General features: G+C 41.4%; 1 protein-coding gene across 1 annotated transcript; it reads right to left on the reverse strand.

The window, feature by feature from the left end:
- Nucleotides 1-332: 332 nt before the first annotated feature.
- Nucleotides 333-18,522, reverse strand: GAS2L3 (growth arrest specific 2 like 3). Its single transcript, XM_063396234.1, has 11 exons — nt 18,461-18,522; nt 15,482-15,643; nt 14,616-14,743; nt 13,211-13,257; nt 12,101-12,269; nt 11,601-11,719; nt 10,712-10,853; nt 8,083-8,146; nt 7,272-7,410; nt 5,494-5,601; nt 333-4,772 (listed from the first exon to the last, which is right to left on the reverse strand). Exons 4-11 carry the CDS (start codon nt 13,226-13,228, stop codon nt 3,396-3,398), a joined length of 2,136 nt encoding a protein of 711 aa, XP_063252304.1. The 5' UTR covers nt 13,229-13,257; nt 14,616-14,743; nt 15,482-15,643; nt 18,461-18,522; the 3' UTR covers nt 333-3,395.
- Nucleotides 18,523-19,514: the final 992 nt, after the last annotated feature.

Genomic DNA, 19,514 nt, shown 5'->3' on the forward strand with positions numbered 1-19,514 from the left:
TTGAGAAGATATAAGCAGGAAAAATGTTGGCACACAGGTGCTTTATGTTTCAAGTAGAGCTGCAAACATAACTTTCAGAGGTATATCTGAAACTACTTAGACTCAGCTAGGAAAGAGTAGGAAGCCCTTTTAACACCATTACTCATACTGACACCAGCACCAGAGTAAAAATGTCTTGAAATCCAAAGCAATGGTTTAGATGCACCTATTTATCCCAGAGATGGAATCTCCTATTTATGTCGTGGCAGAGAGAAAACATGAGCCTTCTTTCCCTCCTCGCAAAAAGATGGCAGGAGAAGAAACGTGTGTGCACATAAAAAGGTGCAGTGAATGTTTATTTTAAATAAGTATTCATACAGAGGACATTGATACCACATGGAGAATTCAGTCAGATTCTTGCTCCAAATTATCTTTGCCTCACAAAAGGTAATATAAACTGAAGATTAGACTTGCTATTTGGCAGCAAACATTGCAAAAATAGTATATATTTCCATTAGGAAGTAGTTTGTTACACCTTATTCTTGGCTCATCTCATGTTACATGACTATGCAGTTGGTGACTATAATTTTCACAGAAGTTGGATCATGCTCAAATACACTATTTTTATTATAAAAGCAAACCAAGACTACCCATGTGTAACTTTACATTAGATGATTAAGGTTTCAACTGTAACAGTTTATGCATTTTTATTTCATTTTGAACTTTAAAATTCAGTCTATTACATGACATCGTATACCACAAAGATGAAGCCATTTGCTTCATTTTTTCTGTAGTTCAGAAAGGTAGATGTTGAAGTTGACTTACACAAGATCCAAGAGCCTCAGTGTTTAAATTGATGCTAAAAATCTTATAAAGGTTTAAAAGGTGCTGTGGGTTGACCCCACTCCACAGCTAAGTGCCTCTGCAGCTGCTCACGCCCTTTATCTCTCCTCCACCCCCAGCAAGATAAGGAGAGAGGAGCAGTAAAAGCAAAACTCATTGGCTGAGATAAAGAGTTTAATTAATGAAGAAAAGATATGAAAAGTAAACCACCAAGTGCTAGAAAGGCAATCCTTCACTATTCCCACAGAAAGACTAATGCCCAGCCAGCTGGCAAAGAGCCACTTTGGAAGCCACACAATCTGCATGCCCTTCTTTCTCTACCTCTTGCTTCTTTTTGTTGTTGAGGTGAAGCTTTATGATATGGAATAGCTCTTTGTTCAACCATTTCAGGTTGGCCAGTTCCCCAACCATGTCACTCCCAATCTCTTGCTTACTCACTGTGGGGGCAGAGCAGAAAAAAGAAAGACTTGACCCTGGAAAGGGTTGTTCAGCAAGAGCCCAAACATCATTGTGTTAGCAGCATTGGTTTAGATTTTAAGTCTAGGACACAGCCCCATATGGGATGCTATGAAGGAAGTCAACTCCTTCTCTTCCACACCTATTACAGAAAGAAAACCCCAAAAAGTCAGCTATTAATCTTCATGAGATACAGCACATGTAACACATTTTGGAAGCCCAAAAACCAAAAGCAAGTCATCTACTGTAAAACGCTTTCAGCATATGAAACCATGTGCCAGGCTTATCAAACTTGACAGCAACCCACTATAGTCAATACTCTGCCTAACATGGTAGCAGTGGCTTTGACCAGTGTACCTAGAAAACAAGCAAGCCCAAGGCCTTCCCCCAAACATACAACTTTGTATGGGATCTGTGGGACTTGTGTCCACATTATCAAAACAGATCTGTTTTCCTCCTACAGTGTGGATACTGGCATCTCCTGCTTACTCCCAGGAGGTTGTGAGCAGTATTGTACAGCAGATATGCATAAATAGATTAATAAATAAAATAAGCTAACAAGGTGCTCAGAAAAGCAGCTCTATGACTCTGCCACATTGCATGAGAACTCAGTTTACGATATTTGCTTACTCTAGTTCCAGGGGGGAAAAAAATCCAAAAAAACCAAAATAAAACCCTTTAACAACAGAAACTCCATATTCCATGGAACTCTCCTTTTTAAAAGCCTTCCCTGTTCCACCATCCAGGAGCCTCTATGGCAGTGACAGCCACTCCTGGCCATAAATACATTGGGAATGGCAGGCAGAACTGATGGTCTGTAGAAACCATCAGCGTGTCTTCAAAGACCTTCAGAGCTTCTCAGTGTCTGTGGGGACAACTGTTCATCAACCCCAAAATAACCCTAACAAGCACTACTCCCAAAGACAGTAGTTTTCAGTCTACCACTTCTCAAGGGTAAAGGTGTTGAGCATCACAGATGTTTAACCCACTGAAAGACTTCAGGAGCTGGGTGTAAACAGTGCATAGATTTCTGGCACTTCAAGATGTTTAAAGGCAAATGCAGACTACATTCCTCTTTTGGAAACTACTACTCACCTCCAGAGAGTGATAGAGGAAAGCCAGGAAAGAGGTCTCCATTAATAACACAAGAAAGGCCACTGCAGACTAGAGTGCCACAAAAATGAACCTGTAGCACTGAGAAAACTATTTAGCAATTCAGTCTTACATTAAAAGGCCACTTCTGCAGAGGGAAGCTCTACAGTAAAGCTCTGCTAGAGCAGGTCAGTGCTTGCCACTCAGCGTTGCTGCAGCAGGAGCTGTTTTGGGCTCCAGCCCAGGGGAAAGTGTCTTCTCTGGAATTCAGGAGCATCTCTCCGTGCAGCTTTCTAGGAAAGCTAGTCAGATTTGAACACGGACCAAGCAAAGTTATCTGCCCTGGGTTTTAAAAGTAGTATTGCTCACTGAAGAGTTCTGTTCTGAATTTCAGAGGCTAAGGCACAATGAAAGTGAACAATCAAGGCCATAATTATCGGTGTGCAATTTAAAGTAAACCAGGCTCCACTTCCAAGTGAGCTGAATCCACTTAAAGGCATACAGTGAGGCATGAAGAATACTGATAACGGCACCTGTCAAATCTAAACAGGACTACAAATTTCTTCTCTTTCCAAAACATGTGACCCAGATTTGGGTTCTGGGTTATCAGTGAACAAAACCCAAAGTTTTGTTTGAGGTATTAGAAATTTTACAGCTTGTGCACAGCTCTGTTGCTTGCTACACACCTCAACATAGATTGCCAAAATTATCAGAATTCTGCTGCAAAAGCATCAGCCTTAACTCCCGTTTCCTCTGGCACACTTTTCTGCAGCAGATCAAGGATATTTGCCTTTCCACAGTGCTACCCAGCAAGTAAGCTCACTTCTAAACATGTCCAAATAGAAGTTTCTAAACCACAAAATAAACACAGTTCTTACAGTAAGTTAGACAGAAAAAGGCAGGTTATACCTAATATTCCATATTAAATGTAGTGTTATTTAACTTTTTTCCTTGCCTTCAGTGTAGCAGTTACAAGAGGCCCTTTTGAACAAAACGGAGACTTCCACAGAAAGAAACAATTTAGTTTACTTTCTGGGCTTTTTAGTCCCTGTCATAACAAAATAGTGATCATCTTGCCTGCTCTTCAGAAGAGGGACTTTGGACACACCAGGTGTTCCTTTGTTATATGCCTGCTCCTTTGGGAGTGGCTTCTTGGCTGCTGGGGCCAAGCTTCTGTTTGTTTGCAAGTTTTTGGTTGAATGCTGACCTTTTGTAGAAGGCTGTGCTGGCTTTTTGGTCGCTGCCGCTTTGGCTGAAGTTTGAGGAAGCCGTACAACAGACAAAGGTGTGCGTTCAGCAGGTTTGGATAAAGAGGGTCCAGCCTGGGGGGGATTACTGGCATTTGGCTGCTTCGGGCCAGCTGATGACACATTTTTGCTTGAAGGTAACAATGGAGGTGGTGATTTTGATGCTTTGCTAACTGCAAGGGAAGGTGCAGAAGCAGAAAGTTTTAGCTTGGAAGCAGTTTTCAAGTTCCTTGCTAGGTGAGAAGTTGTTTGTGGGGCTTTCTGAGGATGCTGAGACCCAGCACCTGAGATCTGAATACCAATTTCAGCAGGTTTTGCAAGGAGTTGCTGAAAATGTGCAAACTTGGGAATAGTGTGCAGATTTGTAACTGGCAGCCGAGCAGGCCTGGGAGTGGCTGAATTTGCTTTGGTTTTAGTGGCAGATACAGGTTTGCATTTAGCAGGGACACACTTCTGTTTTGAAGTTGTTGTTCCAGCTGTCCCAGACAACAGAGATGGTTGTTTTATAGAGGGTGAGAGGACAGGATGTAGTGCTGATGCTGGGGAGCCCCGAGGCAGGGCAAATTTCACCTTGGTAGCATCGGGGGACCGAATACGTTTGCGCAAAGTTTCAGAGGGAGCAAGAGCTGTTCTTGTTCCTGCACGTGAAGAACTTTTGCTTCCAGGCTGTGAAGGAGCAGAAGCTGGTGAGTTGCACACAGGAGACTCCAGTTTCTTTGAGGTGCCAGCTAATGGTTTGAAAGGAGACTGCACACCTGTTGCTGAGGACCCTTGTAATGTGGACCTGACTGTTGATGACTTGGTAGTGGAAGATGGGGTCACTGGCACTCTTGGTGATGCCAGGGCAGGGGACTGAGGACGTTTAGATAAAGCTTTCTTGGCACTGGTCCCAAGACCTAAAACAGGAGCAGGAGGTTTTGACGGCTGCTTTTGAAACATATCAACAGCTGACATTGGATTCATAAGAGGAGGTTCCTGATTTCTAGCTGACAGGCTGGGGACAGTGTCACTAGCCACTCCTTTCTGAAATGCCAGGATTTTTTGTTCCAGAGTTGCAAACTGAAGCACTCGGCATGGATCATATTTGAGCAGAAAACCTTGAAGAGTATCCCAGCCTCCACCAACACGTACCATCACATGCTTGCCATGTAGCATCTGAGAATGGAGAAGAGGGGGTGGGAGCAGAAGATGAAGAGAAACTTTTACTTTATTTTTCTTCATCTTACATTACCACCCATTGAAACTGACTAAAAATAGCACTTCTTTTCTTACAGAGAAACATTTTAAAACAGAGAAATTATGTGATAAACAAGGTTTATGCTTCCCAATTATTTTATTAGATAGCTTCTCCTGCATAGATAGTAATTCTGTGTCAGAAAACAATGGAAACATCTTTACAGAAGATATTTTAACCATTCTGTAAGATTTTTTTTTTTTTTTTAGTATATAGAATTCTGGGCATGGATTTCATTTGAGTTATGGATGTCCTTGTAACATAAACTCTTATGACTGCTGACAAGAGCTCTCAACTACCCCACAAATTATAAACCCTAAGAATCAGGTTTTGAAGAAACAATGTTCTCAGGATATTCTATGGCATTATCCTTATTTATGTTGCAAGTCATTACTGAAATTTTAGAGACATCACATAGAAACATTGCCTTAGTTTAGTGCGGCTGTAAAATCAATGTTTGTGGATCAAAGAACTAAAGAATGGAGCAATTACACCTACTTAGAATAAGGGATTGAATGACAAGTTGCCCCAATCTAAATAATTCTTTAATTCTAAAACAACTCCATAAAAATTAGAGATTTCACTTAAAAGTATTCCTTTCCCCAAAATAAATATAAATTGTAGTTCTAAAAAACTACTTACTCGTATGAAGAGTATTTTATCTCCCAGCCTATAACGTCCCTCTGATAAGTATTCAATTGAAAATCGATGGGAACAGCTGCAGGGAGGATCTTCTGCTATATGTTTTACCTAGTTATTAAATGGAAAGCATTTGTTAGTATTTTGACAGAAGCATGAGTTTAACCATCTATTGGGTTAATCTTCTATTAAGAAGGAAGATCCAAGAAGGAAACCACTGAAAAAAGGGGAAAGGGAGTCCCCAAATAAGTGCTGGGTCAGAGAAGATCTGCCTTGAAGAGCCACTTAGAAATACAACAAATTGTAAGGGTGAGATTATTGCCAAGAAGGAAAAATAGTAGTTTTCAGAGAAAGTAAGGATCTGGTAGCTGACATTCCCAAGGAAACAGAATTTTTACATTACAACACAGAGAACCTTTAAAACAAGTGAATTTTTAAGCAGAATAGGAAAATTGTTCATCATTTCCTCTGGACCAGTTCATAAACTGCACAAATATTTTCCTTTTCTGCATACGTATTCATTTCCAACTGGTACAGCTACAGAGGTTTGATTTAAAATCTTCTTTCAAAAGACTTTCATCAAAGCCTACTGTCCTGGGTTATGTAACCAAAAAAATAGTGTATTCTATTTCATCTGTAGAAAGCAGTTGGGAGATGGGGTTTTTGGGGTTTGTTTTTTTCTTTCCATCTCTTGTAATTCCGGGGGGAGGGGGGTGGATGCCTTCTGATAATAGACCATCTGTTAAAACCTGGTGGGGCAGTGTTTCTTATCTCTTTCATCAACCTCGTCCACCCTCCAGGGGATATCTTCTGTTAATGGGCCATTAAGGCTCACCAGTGCCATGACACATTACATCATCCCATTGTGAGATGCTCCACCCAGTGGGGAGGAGCCAACCATTCCCTACCCAGATTAAAAAATGGGGACATAGGGACCTCAGACATCCTCTTTTCCACTGGATTCTCAGAGGAAGACTGGACTCATCTCATCACCACTACAAGACCATCTCTACTCCAACAGAACCACACCTGTCATCCTCTCTGCTCCAGCAGAAGCACATCTGTCACTCCAGAAGGACTTATTTGGACTGCTTCCAACACTCTGGCTGACTGGGTGTCAGGTCGTATTCCTGACTCCATCAGGGTTTTCTAGGACTTTTGTTTGCTTGCTTTTTTTTGTTGTTGTTTTTGTTTTGTTTTGGTTTTTTTGTTTGGGTTTTTTTTTTGTATTGCTGCATTTGCATTTTTAATATTCCTAGTAAAGAACTGTTGCTCATATTCCCATATTTTTGCCTGAAAGCTCCGAATTGCAAATTATAATAATTTGGAGGGAGGGGTTTTTTACATTTTCCATTCCAAGGAAAACTCCAGTTTTCCCTGACAGGTATCTGTCTTTCCAAACCAAGACACCTACTTTAACATCTGATGAAGTTTTATGAAAAGAGGAGGAATTGAAGAGGAACATTCATTGCAGTCATAGAATATTGACACACTAGAAAAATGGAATGAGATTATTTCTTATACTCAAAGAAGCAAGGAAAGGAAGAGGGGAAAGGAAATCAACATTTGTTATATGCACTCCAAAACAAAAACCAGCATTTTATTTACATTAAAAAAAAATAAAAAGAGGTGTATACTCTTCTGTTTTCTGTTTGAGGAGGCTCACACAGAGCTAGATGTGTTATATGAAAACCAGCCTGCCCTTACTGAGACAAATCATACAAGTATGAAACTAAGAGTTTCATTTAAAGCCCATATCATACTAAGCAAGTAGCACTTACTGCCTCATGTAGCTCTCCATGATGACAACATGACTTTGGTGTGCTAAGAGGTGATGGTGGCCCAGAGGTCATCAGCAGGGTTTCTTCTAGCTCAATTTCCTTCTCTAGTTTTACAAGTACAGGAGGTTCAACTCCATACCTCAAATACCAAACCAGAGTATTTAATTACTAATTTAGTAAAGCAAACAAGAAGAAACTGATGATAACAAACTTGCAAGAATTATAAGAGACTTGACAGACAGGGACATCTCAATCAGTCAGAGGAGTAACTGCCTTGACAATCCAAAGAGAAGGAGCATCTCTGAGTTTCTAGCAGAAGCCCTTCCTAAGGTAGCCTTGGTGTTAGCAGAGGATGCAATAAAAATACTGCCAAAACGACACAGTTGAGGTCACATCCAATTTAGATAGACAATCTTAAAGCTTCCAGCTCTGCACTAGAAATAAATTAAGTTTACATTTAGATAATAAAGAGATACCTTCCAAAAAACTGAAAAATTTAAACCCTTAAAGTTGTATTTAATGGTCAGTGAGTTCTTCCAAGAGCTACACAAGCTGAATATATAACTTAAACACACTGCTGTAGTAACAAGCATGGAACAGCACTTCTCTATGGGAAGAGTCTGATAAATATCTGAATAAATATTTATATTGTATGATGGTCCTAGAATAGCTACCCATTACTTTTTGCACAGAACTAACACCCACTGCATTGCACTTAACAGTTGCAAATAATGTTCTAACTTTGTCTTAGCTTTTACTTAGTAGGATGCATCCTTCAATTTCTTGTTAGGAGCATGTGTGCATCACGTACCCAGAAACAATGCGCCCAATTTCCAGCAGACAAAGATACACTTGTCTTGGATCCTTGTGCAACACTAAAAGGGAAGAGAATAAAGAGGAGTTATAGTTCATATTTATTGCAGGAGGCCTATGCAATTAGGTACAGCCAAGAGCAGGGAAGATGAGGTATCCATGACTACAAATTTCCCACCATCCTACCCAGAGGCAAGGTACATTATCATTGATAAAACACTACATGCTTTACAACTCCAATTTTCTATTCTGTAAAGACTTTAAACCCATCCTGGCACTCCTGAAACCACTCTTCTCTTCCTCCTAAGAGAAATAAATATGTTTTATGATTTTCTTTCTTGATGAGAACAGGAAACAAAGACGTGAATGCTTCCCATTCCCTACCCCCAAATGCAATATCATAGTCTTAAAGATGAAAAGCACTTAACAACTACAAATAGGAAATACACCCATCTGTTCATGCTCATGCCTACAGACACAGCTAGGCACATGCACTTTGGAGGTTACCATCCACAGGAGGATACACTGCAAGGGCCCAAGCTGACAAGTGGATGGCTACACAGCCAGTCAGCCTGAGTGGTTTTAAACCTTGGCTGGGAAAGAACAGTCTGAGTGACTGTCACCAGTTAAGTAAGCAACAGATCTTTTTTCTTATCACTACCTCAAAAGTTCCAGCTCTGTATTTACAGATGAAATCCAACATCTCTCATGTTCAATTTGATATGTAAAATGCCTTTGCTTTAAATGTGTTTCCTAAAGTATAATCCAAGTATGAAGTCAGGTTTTCTTTTTTACATCATCTACTGCAGTTTCTAAGTCTGCTTTTTAAAAGATCTGATTATGAAGGGTAAATCTAGAATAGAAAGTTGACACAGCCATAATCTAAAAGCTTCTTTTAGCGGTCAATTAATCTCTTTTTTAGTGTATGAATATGTGTGTGCATATGGGTGTGTGTCTTTTAATTTGCTTAAATCCAAGAGGGAAAAATCCAAATATGCTCCTAGAAAAGATCAAGACATTTGTTTTGGCTTGATGTCAAAGGGCACCCCACCATGTCTACTCTTCCTTTCTGCTGTCTCGGGAGCCTCTTGATTTATTTCCTTCCCAGTCATCTACAATTTTCAGGAGATGCTGGTATATGTACCTGATGGGAAAAAGACAATTGTCAACTTATCCTTCCTGTATTTCATTCCTGAAGAATGGCTTGAAAGTCTGATGGAAAACATCAGTGGAAAGAATGTTTCATCTAGGAGGCTGCAAGTCTGCTCATTTCAACTGCCAAAAAGCTCACGGAAAATCTTTATGACACACAGCAAGCTTGTGTCAAGAGTTACAGACTTCAAAACACTTCTTTGCTATGAGTGAAAGCCACAGCACTAGGAAATCATGTCTGCTGATCTCAGGGAAGCTAGACAGGTTCTAGTCATCTGTCCACTTACAGGAATTCATATGTTTAAGCAATACAATTCACACAAGGAACTAAAAAAAAAACCAAATTAAAATATTCTCATAACTCAGTTCTACTTCTGTATTTCCTGGCACTGAAAAAAGATGACACTCACTAGTAAATCAAAATGAGACAGATGCAAATGATGGAGTTTTCTCAACTGTTTTAAAAGATGACTTATCCAGTAGAGATGCATGGGCACTCCAGCCAGCAGGTAAATAACATTTAATGGCATAAAGACTTCAAAATCCAGTAAATACTATGACAAATTCATATGATTACTGAAAACAAAGATACTTCTCATTTTTTTGCTAGTCTGTTGACAGGCAGATATTCTGCTTGTTAAAAAAAAAAAAAAAAAAAAAAAAAGCCACACAACAAAAACCAGAATTTGGCGTGCCATAGAAAGTTTTGTATTAATCAATTCTTACTGGCATAATAGCTGGTAGAAAAGCATTTCCTTATTTATTATGTGATGGAATTACAATCCTCTTAACTAGCAGTCCAAAAAATTTTACTCCATTGTATCAGTTTAGAAAATGCTATACAGCACCAGTTGTGCACTGGGGCAGGCATACTCATAGTTTGTAATATTTATTTTATAACTATCTTATGAAATGGGAAAATACAAATGGTTTAGAGCCATGTTAAGTGTCCTGAAGTAAATGCTAATTATGAACAGACTGTTGCCATTTCAGACAACACCCTGAAGTTGTCTGAATAACCAAATAACCAAATTTAACTATCATGAATGTATTATTCTGAGGGATTTTTACAACAAGAATGAGCTGTAATACCAAATAAAAGATCTTATTGTGAGTTGACTCCATGGCCCCGAGGTCTTCCCACACGCAGAAAGTGAAACCACCATTTCCCCCTCTGTTTCTCAGTGGTTCTTTTTACTGAAGGAAAATATGATATTTTGTTGTACAGCTCTCAGTCCCCACTTCACCCCACACAGTAACTTTCAGAAGTTTGGAAAAGCATCATGCAAGTTATATTAGTCATTGAACTGATTTTTAAAGGCTTTTACTTGCACACTGCCTGAAAATAAATAAAAGCTTGCACGAGACACGCAGAATCAAAAGGAAAAGTTCAAAAGTCTATAACAAAGCATCTCCCTGACCAGATAGTTATTCACACAGAGATCAAAGCAAATCTTACAAAAAGAATGAGTTACCTAAGCCTTCAGATTCAAAGAGATATGTCTCATCAACTCCAATGGCTCTACACCAGTTAAGAAAGTTGGCTGTATTATCTCTGGCAAAGAAAGATCCTGATGGAGCATCCTTCTTACATGGAACTTTCCTCATAGGAAAATTCTAGCAAGGGGAGAAAACAAAAAGTACATTGTGCGCATTAACACTGCCAACAGATTTCAAAGCATAGTTGCAAAGCAAAATACACCCTAAATTCAGAGTACAGAAACAGTTGTAACTACTTTGTGTTCACCTCACTATGTATTCTATGAAAAAAAGCTACACTAATACAGAAGGCATTCTACCTTATCATTGTGAATAGTCAACAAGTGAACAGTCCTTAGTTCTGCAGCCTTTGTACTCCAAAGAAACAAAGACTTGTTTGAGATTCACATTTCAACTAAGAATTGCTTCTCAGTGAAAACACTGAAGTCCATCTCCAGGTTTGGATACTTTTATGGGTGACCTGCACACGTGAGTTCAGCTACCACTTTCTGGCATAAATCATACTACCAAGTGCCAATCTTATTAACAACCCACACTGATGTCAGGGGAACAAACTCCAGACTTGGACTAGATGTTCCTCTGGCAAAACTTCTACTGAAATCAAACTAAAAACCTAGGACCTTAGGATATGATTAACAAAACAAGTAATTTGTTGGGTGGGTTTATCCATCTATAAAGCCACTTGGCTGTTAACCAGTCTCTGGATACAAAGCATACAAAACACTTCTTTGGGAAGCCTCACTCACCTGCTTTCCCTGTAACTACTACTTAAAATTTAGGACTTTATATATGTATTTTATATATGTTAGGTATTATTATGTATTTTATATACATATGTATTTTAAAAATCATTATACAACTCACCCTTAAGTTATTTGTGCTACAACATTTTTTAACTGTGTTTTGAAGCACACCAATCAATTGGCAAAGCAGTACCCCATTATCAAGTTCTTCTAGCAGTTGTTCTGCTTTGACTTCCATTCCTTTAAGAAAAAGAAGGTAATATTAGCGTTACTCCACAGAAGGTAAAGAAGTTTCATATGAAGGCAAGAGGCAACTCCAACAGCAGTCCAGTGAAAGACTGAAAAATAGAAGAAATATGTAAGTAAAATATTAGTTTAATTAGATTTTAATTAGACTAACAAGATTCAGAAATATATATTAGAATTATTAATTGTGCAACCCTTAAGAGGTGGCAGCTAATAAAACTGAAATCAAAGCATGAATTTTAATGCAATTCTCCCAGCCATTCAAACTCAAATACACTAGATCTGAATAGTACTATAGCTATTACACGTCAGTGCTGACTAGAATATTGGAAGTGCTTTGAAATTCATTAGAGAGTGATTTGTTTTTAAGCTCACCCAGCAAGCCAGACAGCCAGATTGAGAGATCTTCTTGCATAGGCACCAAGGTGGCTTCATGCCGCACAGATATCCACTGGTCATACAGGCACACGTCTGCCAAACCCGGCCCGTGTCTCGGAGTCAGAGGACTTCGGGGGCTCAAGGGAAGCTCGTCTCCAAACCACACCTGCACAAGATTTCAGTAAGCTGAAGACAGGAAGCTCTAATATTTGCAGTCAGATGGCAAAAAAGTTGTGGTTCTGAATTAGAGTGAAGAACTATTATTCAAAGAGTAAGTGTTCACTTCCCCTTCAACAGATACAGCAAACCAACACAGCAATCAAATGGTTCTGCTCTCATTAGTAACTCCTGCATCAATATACCACTGCATTCATTCTCTTGACTCCTTTGAATTTAAAATTACATACTTTCCTGAATATAGAATAAAGCAAACATGCATTAAATGTTTCGGGTTTTTTAACTCACCACATTTTAAGTCATGAAATCTGAAAATTATCATATAATTTACTATAGACTACTGATTTCTTGATCAAACATTTCAGAGGCATTTTGTGCTTAAATCATTAAAAATTACAACATTAAAAGATGAAATCTTCCCATACAAGGACATAACACATTTGTTAAAAACAAATACTTAGCATTTCTCTTCAGGACTGCATATTTTCTAAATAAGAGGTAACTTACATTTCAAGAAAAGGACCAGACTGTAAGTTTGTGAAGAAAAATTTCCAAAGACAGAGTCCTTCTGGTATTCTTAACTATTTTCCTTTAGTTCTCAGTGTATGTTAAATGCATTTATTATTTATACTTAAGTGATTAAAAAGATACTTCTTAATCATTATGAAAATTTTTCAATAATCTCAGGCTCTGACTTCAAAACCTTCTTAGCTAACAGCACTGAGAAGTGAATGGGTCACCTATCTGATAATAGCAGTGGGTTATCCTTGTCACATTGCTCCTTGTAAAAGGGGAAAATTACTTTTTTTTTTTAAATCAGAGGTAACTGGGGAATCTAGTATTTCATCTGCTTCAGGGCAGACTTTCGTATTTAAAATCAAAAAGTATTAGACATGTATACAGGATTTAAACACTTCAAAAGGCATTTACCTGAATTGAATTCTGCATGGTCACCTGCTTTACATTAGTTTCTCCTCCTGGGGAAAAAGGAGATTTTTAATACAATCTCTCCTGCTTTCATGACAATCCTGAGAAAAAAACAGTGCTGTTTTGGAAAAATACATCAGTGCTGTTTTGGAAAAATAAGAATTAGTCAAACAGGAAGGGAAGGAGAAAGAGGGAAATATCTTAGTAGTTCAGGTTTTGATCCAGTATTCAGTCAATTTCAGATCTCTGCCCTTAGATGAAAGTGCCATTATTACAGCAAAAGTAGCAACTAACTTTATATGCATAAACAATGCTCCAAAGTTGGCAAGATTTTTAGGAGGTGTATGACATATTTTGCCAAAGAATAATATATATACTTCAAACCATTCTTGGATTTAACACTGTTGACACTGATCTTTCCTTCCAAGTTATCAAAAGTGCATCTTGTACTTGTGTGCAGACAGATTTATGCATCTTCAGTTTAGGGAAATACTTGGAAGACCATGAAAACCTTAAAGCAAAGAAATAATTTTGACAAATAAGATTTTCTCTTATAGAATAATGGAATGGTGTGGGTTGGAAGGGACCTTAAAAATCATCAAGTTCTGGCATAGACACAAGAGAAATCAATGTTCTTATAAATCTCTGTTGGGATTGTGACTTTGCAGGCAGCATGCATGCACTAAGTTTTCAGCAGAATGCTGCAAACTATTGCAGCAATATAGTTAATCAGTACAAACCCCTGGCAAAATGAACATTAAGGAAACTTTGGAGACAGTCCAGTCAATGCTTTCTCTCCTGAAGCCAACACTGTATTTTCCAGCAATGCTTTCGACCATGGGAAAATCCAGCACAAGCTCTACACTGGGCTAAGGATTAGTAAGTCTTCCCCTGGAGGCTCCAGGTCTAAAGATTTGCAGCACTGGCACGTTAGCTGCATGCATGTGTACAGAAGGTATTTCTCCATAATAATTTTCAGTGGTATTTTAAAATGTCAAAGAGTTCCCATCTTCAAGTCTTGAAGCTTGTCAAAAACAATTTCCTTGCTTTGTTACTTAATAGCTGTAATAAAATTTCATCTTACTGATTAAACTGAAAACCAGATTGCAGACATTATCAGACATTTTAAACTCATCTGTTTTCATTTAAAAATAAGTAATTTTCCTCTCCTGTCCCAGATATTTAGGCTTTGTATGTAGATGGCATCTTCTTTTCTCCTGCACAACCTGGCCTTCCTATGACAAAAGGCAGAACAGTCTGTCACAGAAAACACAATTCTTGTAAAAATCCTCATCCTTTCATCCTACATAGAAAGCAGCATGTTGTTTCTCCCCATTGTTCCTTCCCACTGCCTTAAACTTCACAGAGTTCGTGGGATCACATGTATCAGGCATTTCAAACAACTTACCTCTACGACTGGCAAATGAGCAACCAGTTTGGTTTCAGGTGAAGACACTTCCTTGTACCAGGACTGCTAGCACTTCTCAGACCTTGTCAGAGACACTCCAAGTGATATCTTTCCCCTTCCTTTAATTTCTAGGGAGGGGGGAAAAAAAAAGAGACATCCTCTCCTTGATGTCATTTTTCCTTCTATGAAAGAACAAGGGAAGGGAAGGGTATATACCAAGCATTACTAATGAGCATGCTATGCTTCCCACAGCTTTGTCCAGGAGAATACGTTTTCCTTTGGCATAAGAAAGCTATTGTCCTAAGAGAAGCTCAATAAGAGGCTTCATTGACTAAAAAAATAAATAAAACAACAGCAGAACAGCCAGTATAGAAGTTGGTCTCATTAAAATAAGGAGTTCCATATAGGCTAACAAGAGCTCTAGCATATTAACTGCCAAGGGAAAACAAAAGACAGCCTAATTCACAGGGAGCACTCAAAACATGAACAAAGCAAAATATTCACACTGCAGCTATCACAGGAATGCTCAGCATCTGCAGTTTTGTGGCATGCCTAACAAAAACTAGTCTTGCCCAAAACAAAAAAAAGAGGGGATTGAGGAAAATTGTGGCACTTGAACTTCAAGGGCTTGCTCTTTTAAAACAAGTTATTTTGTAAGCCCAAATGTCAGATCTCTCTATAAAGTCAGAAGGCTTCACTTATTATCAGGGCATTGGAAAAACACTTAACAAAACCCCCCTCTGATGATGTGAGCTACAGTGCGTGAATTTTGAGTTGAAAAAGTAAAACAATACTATTACCCATTTCCAGATGCCAAATGATTCAGCTCAGAGATTGCAGGGAATACAGATTAACTTGTCACTTACTGTGAGAGGCACAGGAGGAGAAGACCCAGATCTGCCACCTTCAAGTAGTCAGCCTGTAAATGTGCAGATGGTGCTGCGGCGAGGTGAAGACTGCAGTATTAAGCAGAGTCATAACCAAATCTGACTTCTTCTAAAACCAGTTGGGTTCCCTGCATCAAAAAGCTGTACATAATGAACGAAGTAAGTATCTGATACTGAATTTTGGCAGCCCCAGATAGGTCTGCATCAGTTTCTACACACAGCAGTTTCATCAACTCTCATTCAACAGGCATTTGGTGTTCAGGCACTGAAGTTTGTGAAAGAAAGGACTTCAGAAAAAAAAGCACACCATAATAATGGTCCCTGCATAGCTTCAGGCCATGCCATTATCATTTCCAGGCAGACCCTGATACTCCTCAAGGTCCCTTGGGACAAAAGACTGAATAAGCCCATCACAGTAGAAACAATTATTTTAATAATTCTTTTCCTTCCTCTTCCTCTTCCTTCCCTTCCTCTTCTTGTTGTTTCTTTTCTTCCCCATTTTCCCCTCCCTGCTTCACCCCTTAAAACAAGGAAAACATCAGAAACTTGTGAGTATTTCCCAGTCAGGGGGCAGCCGATCCAGTTCCATGCTCAGTAAGCACAGAGGTCCCCCCCCCACCAACCCCATTTTCAGAAAACACCTGAATTTCTGCTGGTACTTCTGCTGCCAATGGCTCTGTGGGATGGAAGGAGAGGAGCTGTCGCCTAGCCACACCTTACATCTGGATCGATACAGAGACACTGGTTTACTAGGAGACAGGCGGTCAGCTCCAAATGATATAGGAGGAGAGGCAAGAATTGCCTTCAGCTGGTTGAGTGCCAAACCTCCAGGGAAGGACTAGAGCTATGGATCAACACCAGATAAAAGAGATGAGAAAAACACCCCTATCTGGTGACACATGGCATAGGGACAGGCATTCCTCAGGAAAGGGGGTGCAGACACACCCTGGACATGACCCACACAGACTTGTGGGACCATAGTTTGCCTCTGCTCTCCACAGAGATGTCCAGCACTTTGCCCCCAGACACTCTGAGAAACAGCAGAGTCAGCAAATACTAAAGCGCTTGACACAAAAACTTTAGGGTGTTAGCACATGTTCTTAGATGCTACATGAGATAGCCTGCTTAGGTTCAGTTGTATCAGGATTTATAGATCACTCACTGGGGCCAAATCGGCAAGACATGCTAAACTAATTACAACTCTTTCTGACACACAAGATGGACCAAGTCCAAATCCCATTTTACTTGACTGAACAGTTTACATATAAACAAACAAAATCCACAACCCTACAGTTAAAACATTGATGAAGCAGCCATTGGCATAGCTTAAGTGGAACCTAAAGGGATTCACAGGCTCATTAAACTGCCTTCTGTTAACAGGTTCATTAAGAAAAAACTTGGGTAGAAACACTTCTGCATCTTCACCCTATATTTAAGATATATAACATCATCTTCTATTCCATCAACATCCAAAGGCAGTCACAACACTCTAACCCACAGCAACTGGATTAGTCTTGACAGTACCTACTGAAACCCATGTTTTTAAAACACACTGAAATGAAAGAAGCTGTCATGTCAGTATCTGTTGAAACCTGCTACAGGAGAGTCAAGATTTTTTTACAGACATATCTACCAACATGCAGAAGAAAAGGGGTAGGCACAAGAGACATCCACTGAACAGAGCACTACTCCCTCCATCACCACAGCAATTACAGAGCCTTTTTGTTGCATTACTGAGTCAGCAGGAGCTCTGCTTCCCTGGGGAGGCCTCAGAGGCACAGAAGAGAAAGAACCAGCCTAGTCAGTCCGAGGTGATGGGCTTTAAGGCGGCAACCACCTCCTTACATTAAGGCATGCTGACTGTTGTCCTCAGAGACTGCCTTTCCACACCTCTCCATGAAGTGCACACCAGCTGGGGCAGTGAACGTGCTCTCCCCTACCAAATGGCAACAAAGGCCCTGGGTACACCTGTCAGGGCAGAGAAACCCACTGGAAATCAGGGCGGAGCCCTTCGTCTCAACAGCTGGCATCTCCGCAGGAGACATGCAGACGGCTGCTTTCCCACAGGAGCATCCAGTTCGGGCAGAGGCTGGTTAACACCAGACACACTGCCCCAGCTGCTTCCTAACATACACGGGCAAGTCCTTCTCTCCCTCCCATTTCTACACCACACTTCTTCCAGCAAAGCAACCTGGATGGGAGCATTTTTCGATGCCCATTTAGCTAGCTGCTGGCTAGCCTCAGTCAAGAGTTTATGACTTAAATATAAAATCGTGTTATATTCTGAAAGACCCACTCCATACAATTTCAAATGCATCGTCTAGCTAGGCCTTATAGCTACTAAAGGAATACATGTGCTTTTTCCCATGTCTGGATCTGATACTATGCCAAAGATGACACACAGCATCCCTGGAACACGGCCAGCTTTTGGGCAAAGAAAGGAGCCAGACGCTTTTCGACCTATTAAGCAATATGAATGAGTGTTTTAGCCAAGAGCACTGGGGCAAATTTCCTACAGAAACAGCACTGCATCCTCAAATGCCTGCGTAGGGCACAGGAGAGACTGCTTTGAAGGCTGCTATACAAAAACTCTCCCCTCTCCATTCCCCAGGGTAAGTTTCGAGGCACTTCCCTTCCGACATCGGTGACAGAGACTCTGGATAACACTGCTGCGGCCGCACGGGTGACCGGGCCGATCTCAGTGACCGGCTCTGCCCGACGCCGGGCTCCCGACCACGCGGGACCCTCAGCCCGCTCCCAGCGCTGCCCCGGCGGACAGACGGGACCCCCCGAGCGCTGCCGCTCCGGAGCTGCGCGCCCGAGGCTCCGACGCGAGCGGAGCTCCGCCACAGCGCCCCGCTCCCGACCGGACCCACTGCCCCTGAGCCGCCCCGCACCTCCCCCACGGGCCGGGGCCGTGCACCGCCACCCCCCGCTGCAGGCCGCCGTCACACCCACCGCCGTGCCGCGCTGTGCCGTGCCGGGCCGTGCCCTCACGGCGCACCGAACGCCGCCATCCCGGCCCGCGCCGGCCGCTCCTTTCGAAACCGCCAATCGGCGCCGGGGGCGGGGCCGTGCCCGCCGCACCTGGCCCGGAGCCGCGGCACCGCCCCGCTCCCGGGACAGCGGCCGCAGCCGGGACACCGCCCCCGGGCTGGGACACGGCTCCCGGTCTGGGGACACGGATCCCGGGCTGTGGACACGGCTCCCGGGCCGGGACACGGATCCCGGGCCGGGACACGGATCCCGGGCTGGGGACACGGATCCCGGGCTGGGGACACGGATCCCGGGCCGGGACACCGCCCGCCTGCACCCCCGGGCTCTGGGAGCCGAAGGCGCCCCTGGCAGCCGGCCTTGCTGCCCGCAGCGCTCGGTGCAGCGCTGCCCCCGCCCCTGGGCTCGCGTCGCGGGGAGCGGAGCCCAGCACGGAGAGTCCCCCCACCGTGCCTGCAGCCGCCGACGGCATCCGCACCTCCGCGCACGGCATCCAGACACGCTCACCTGTCCCAGGGGTGCTGCTGACGGTATTTCTGAGGGCGATTAAACACCAGCAATTAAAGTCATAAAGCAAAATAACCTGTGACACGCTTTCACAAAGTAAAGATACTCTGTAATTTTTCCTTCGAAATAACAATGCAATTGAAGTTACATATTATATCATGAAAAGAGGTTTTGTGTGTATGTGGTTTTCCTCCACGACATAATTTTTCGTGTTGTGAAGAAATAACATCTTGTGCACCTTACATGAACACATTTCAGATTTGAACAGCAAATGACTGTGACATTAACCATTTCGGCTGCTTTATTACTGTAACTATCTGGACTATATTCTTTGACAGAGGCAAAAAAAAACCCCAAACCAAACCAAACAAAAACAAAAACAAAACAAACAAACAAAAAACTGCAATGAAAAATTATGTATGGAAACTTGCATTTCCCCATTTCTTTACAGAGGAACAGTAACTGCAACTTAGCTTAATTGCAGCAGGAATTATTTGGGCTTCTCTGAAGA

Source organism: Prinia subflava, chromosome 4, assembly GCF_021018805.1.
Source record: "Prinia subflava isolate CZ2003 ecotype Zambia chromosome 4, Cam_Psub_1.2, whole genome shotgun sequence".
Classification (NCBI taxonomy): Eukaryota; Metazoa; Chordata; class Aves; order Passeriformes; family Cisticolidae; genus Prinia; species Prinia subflava.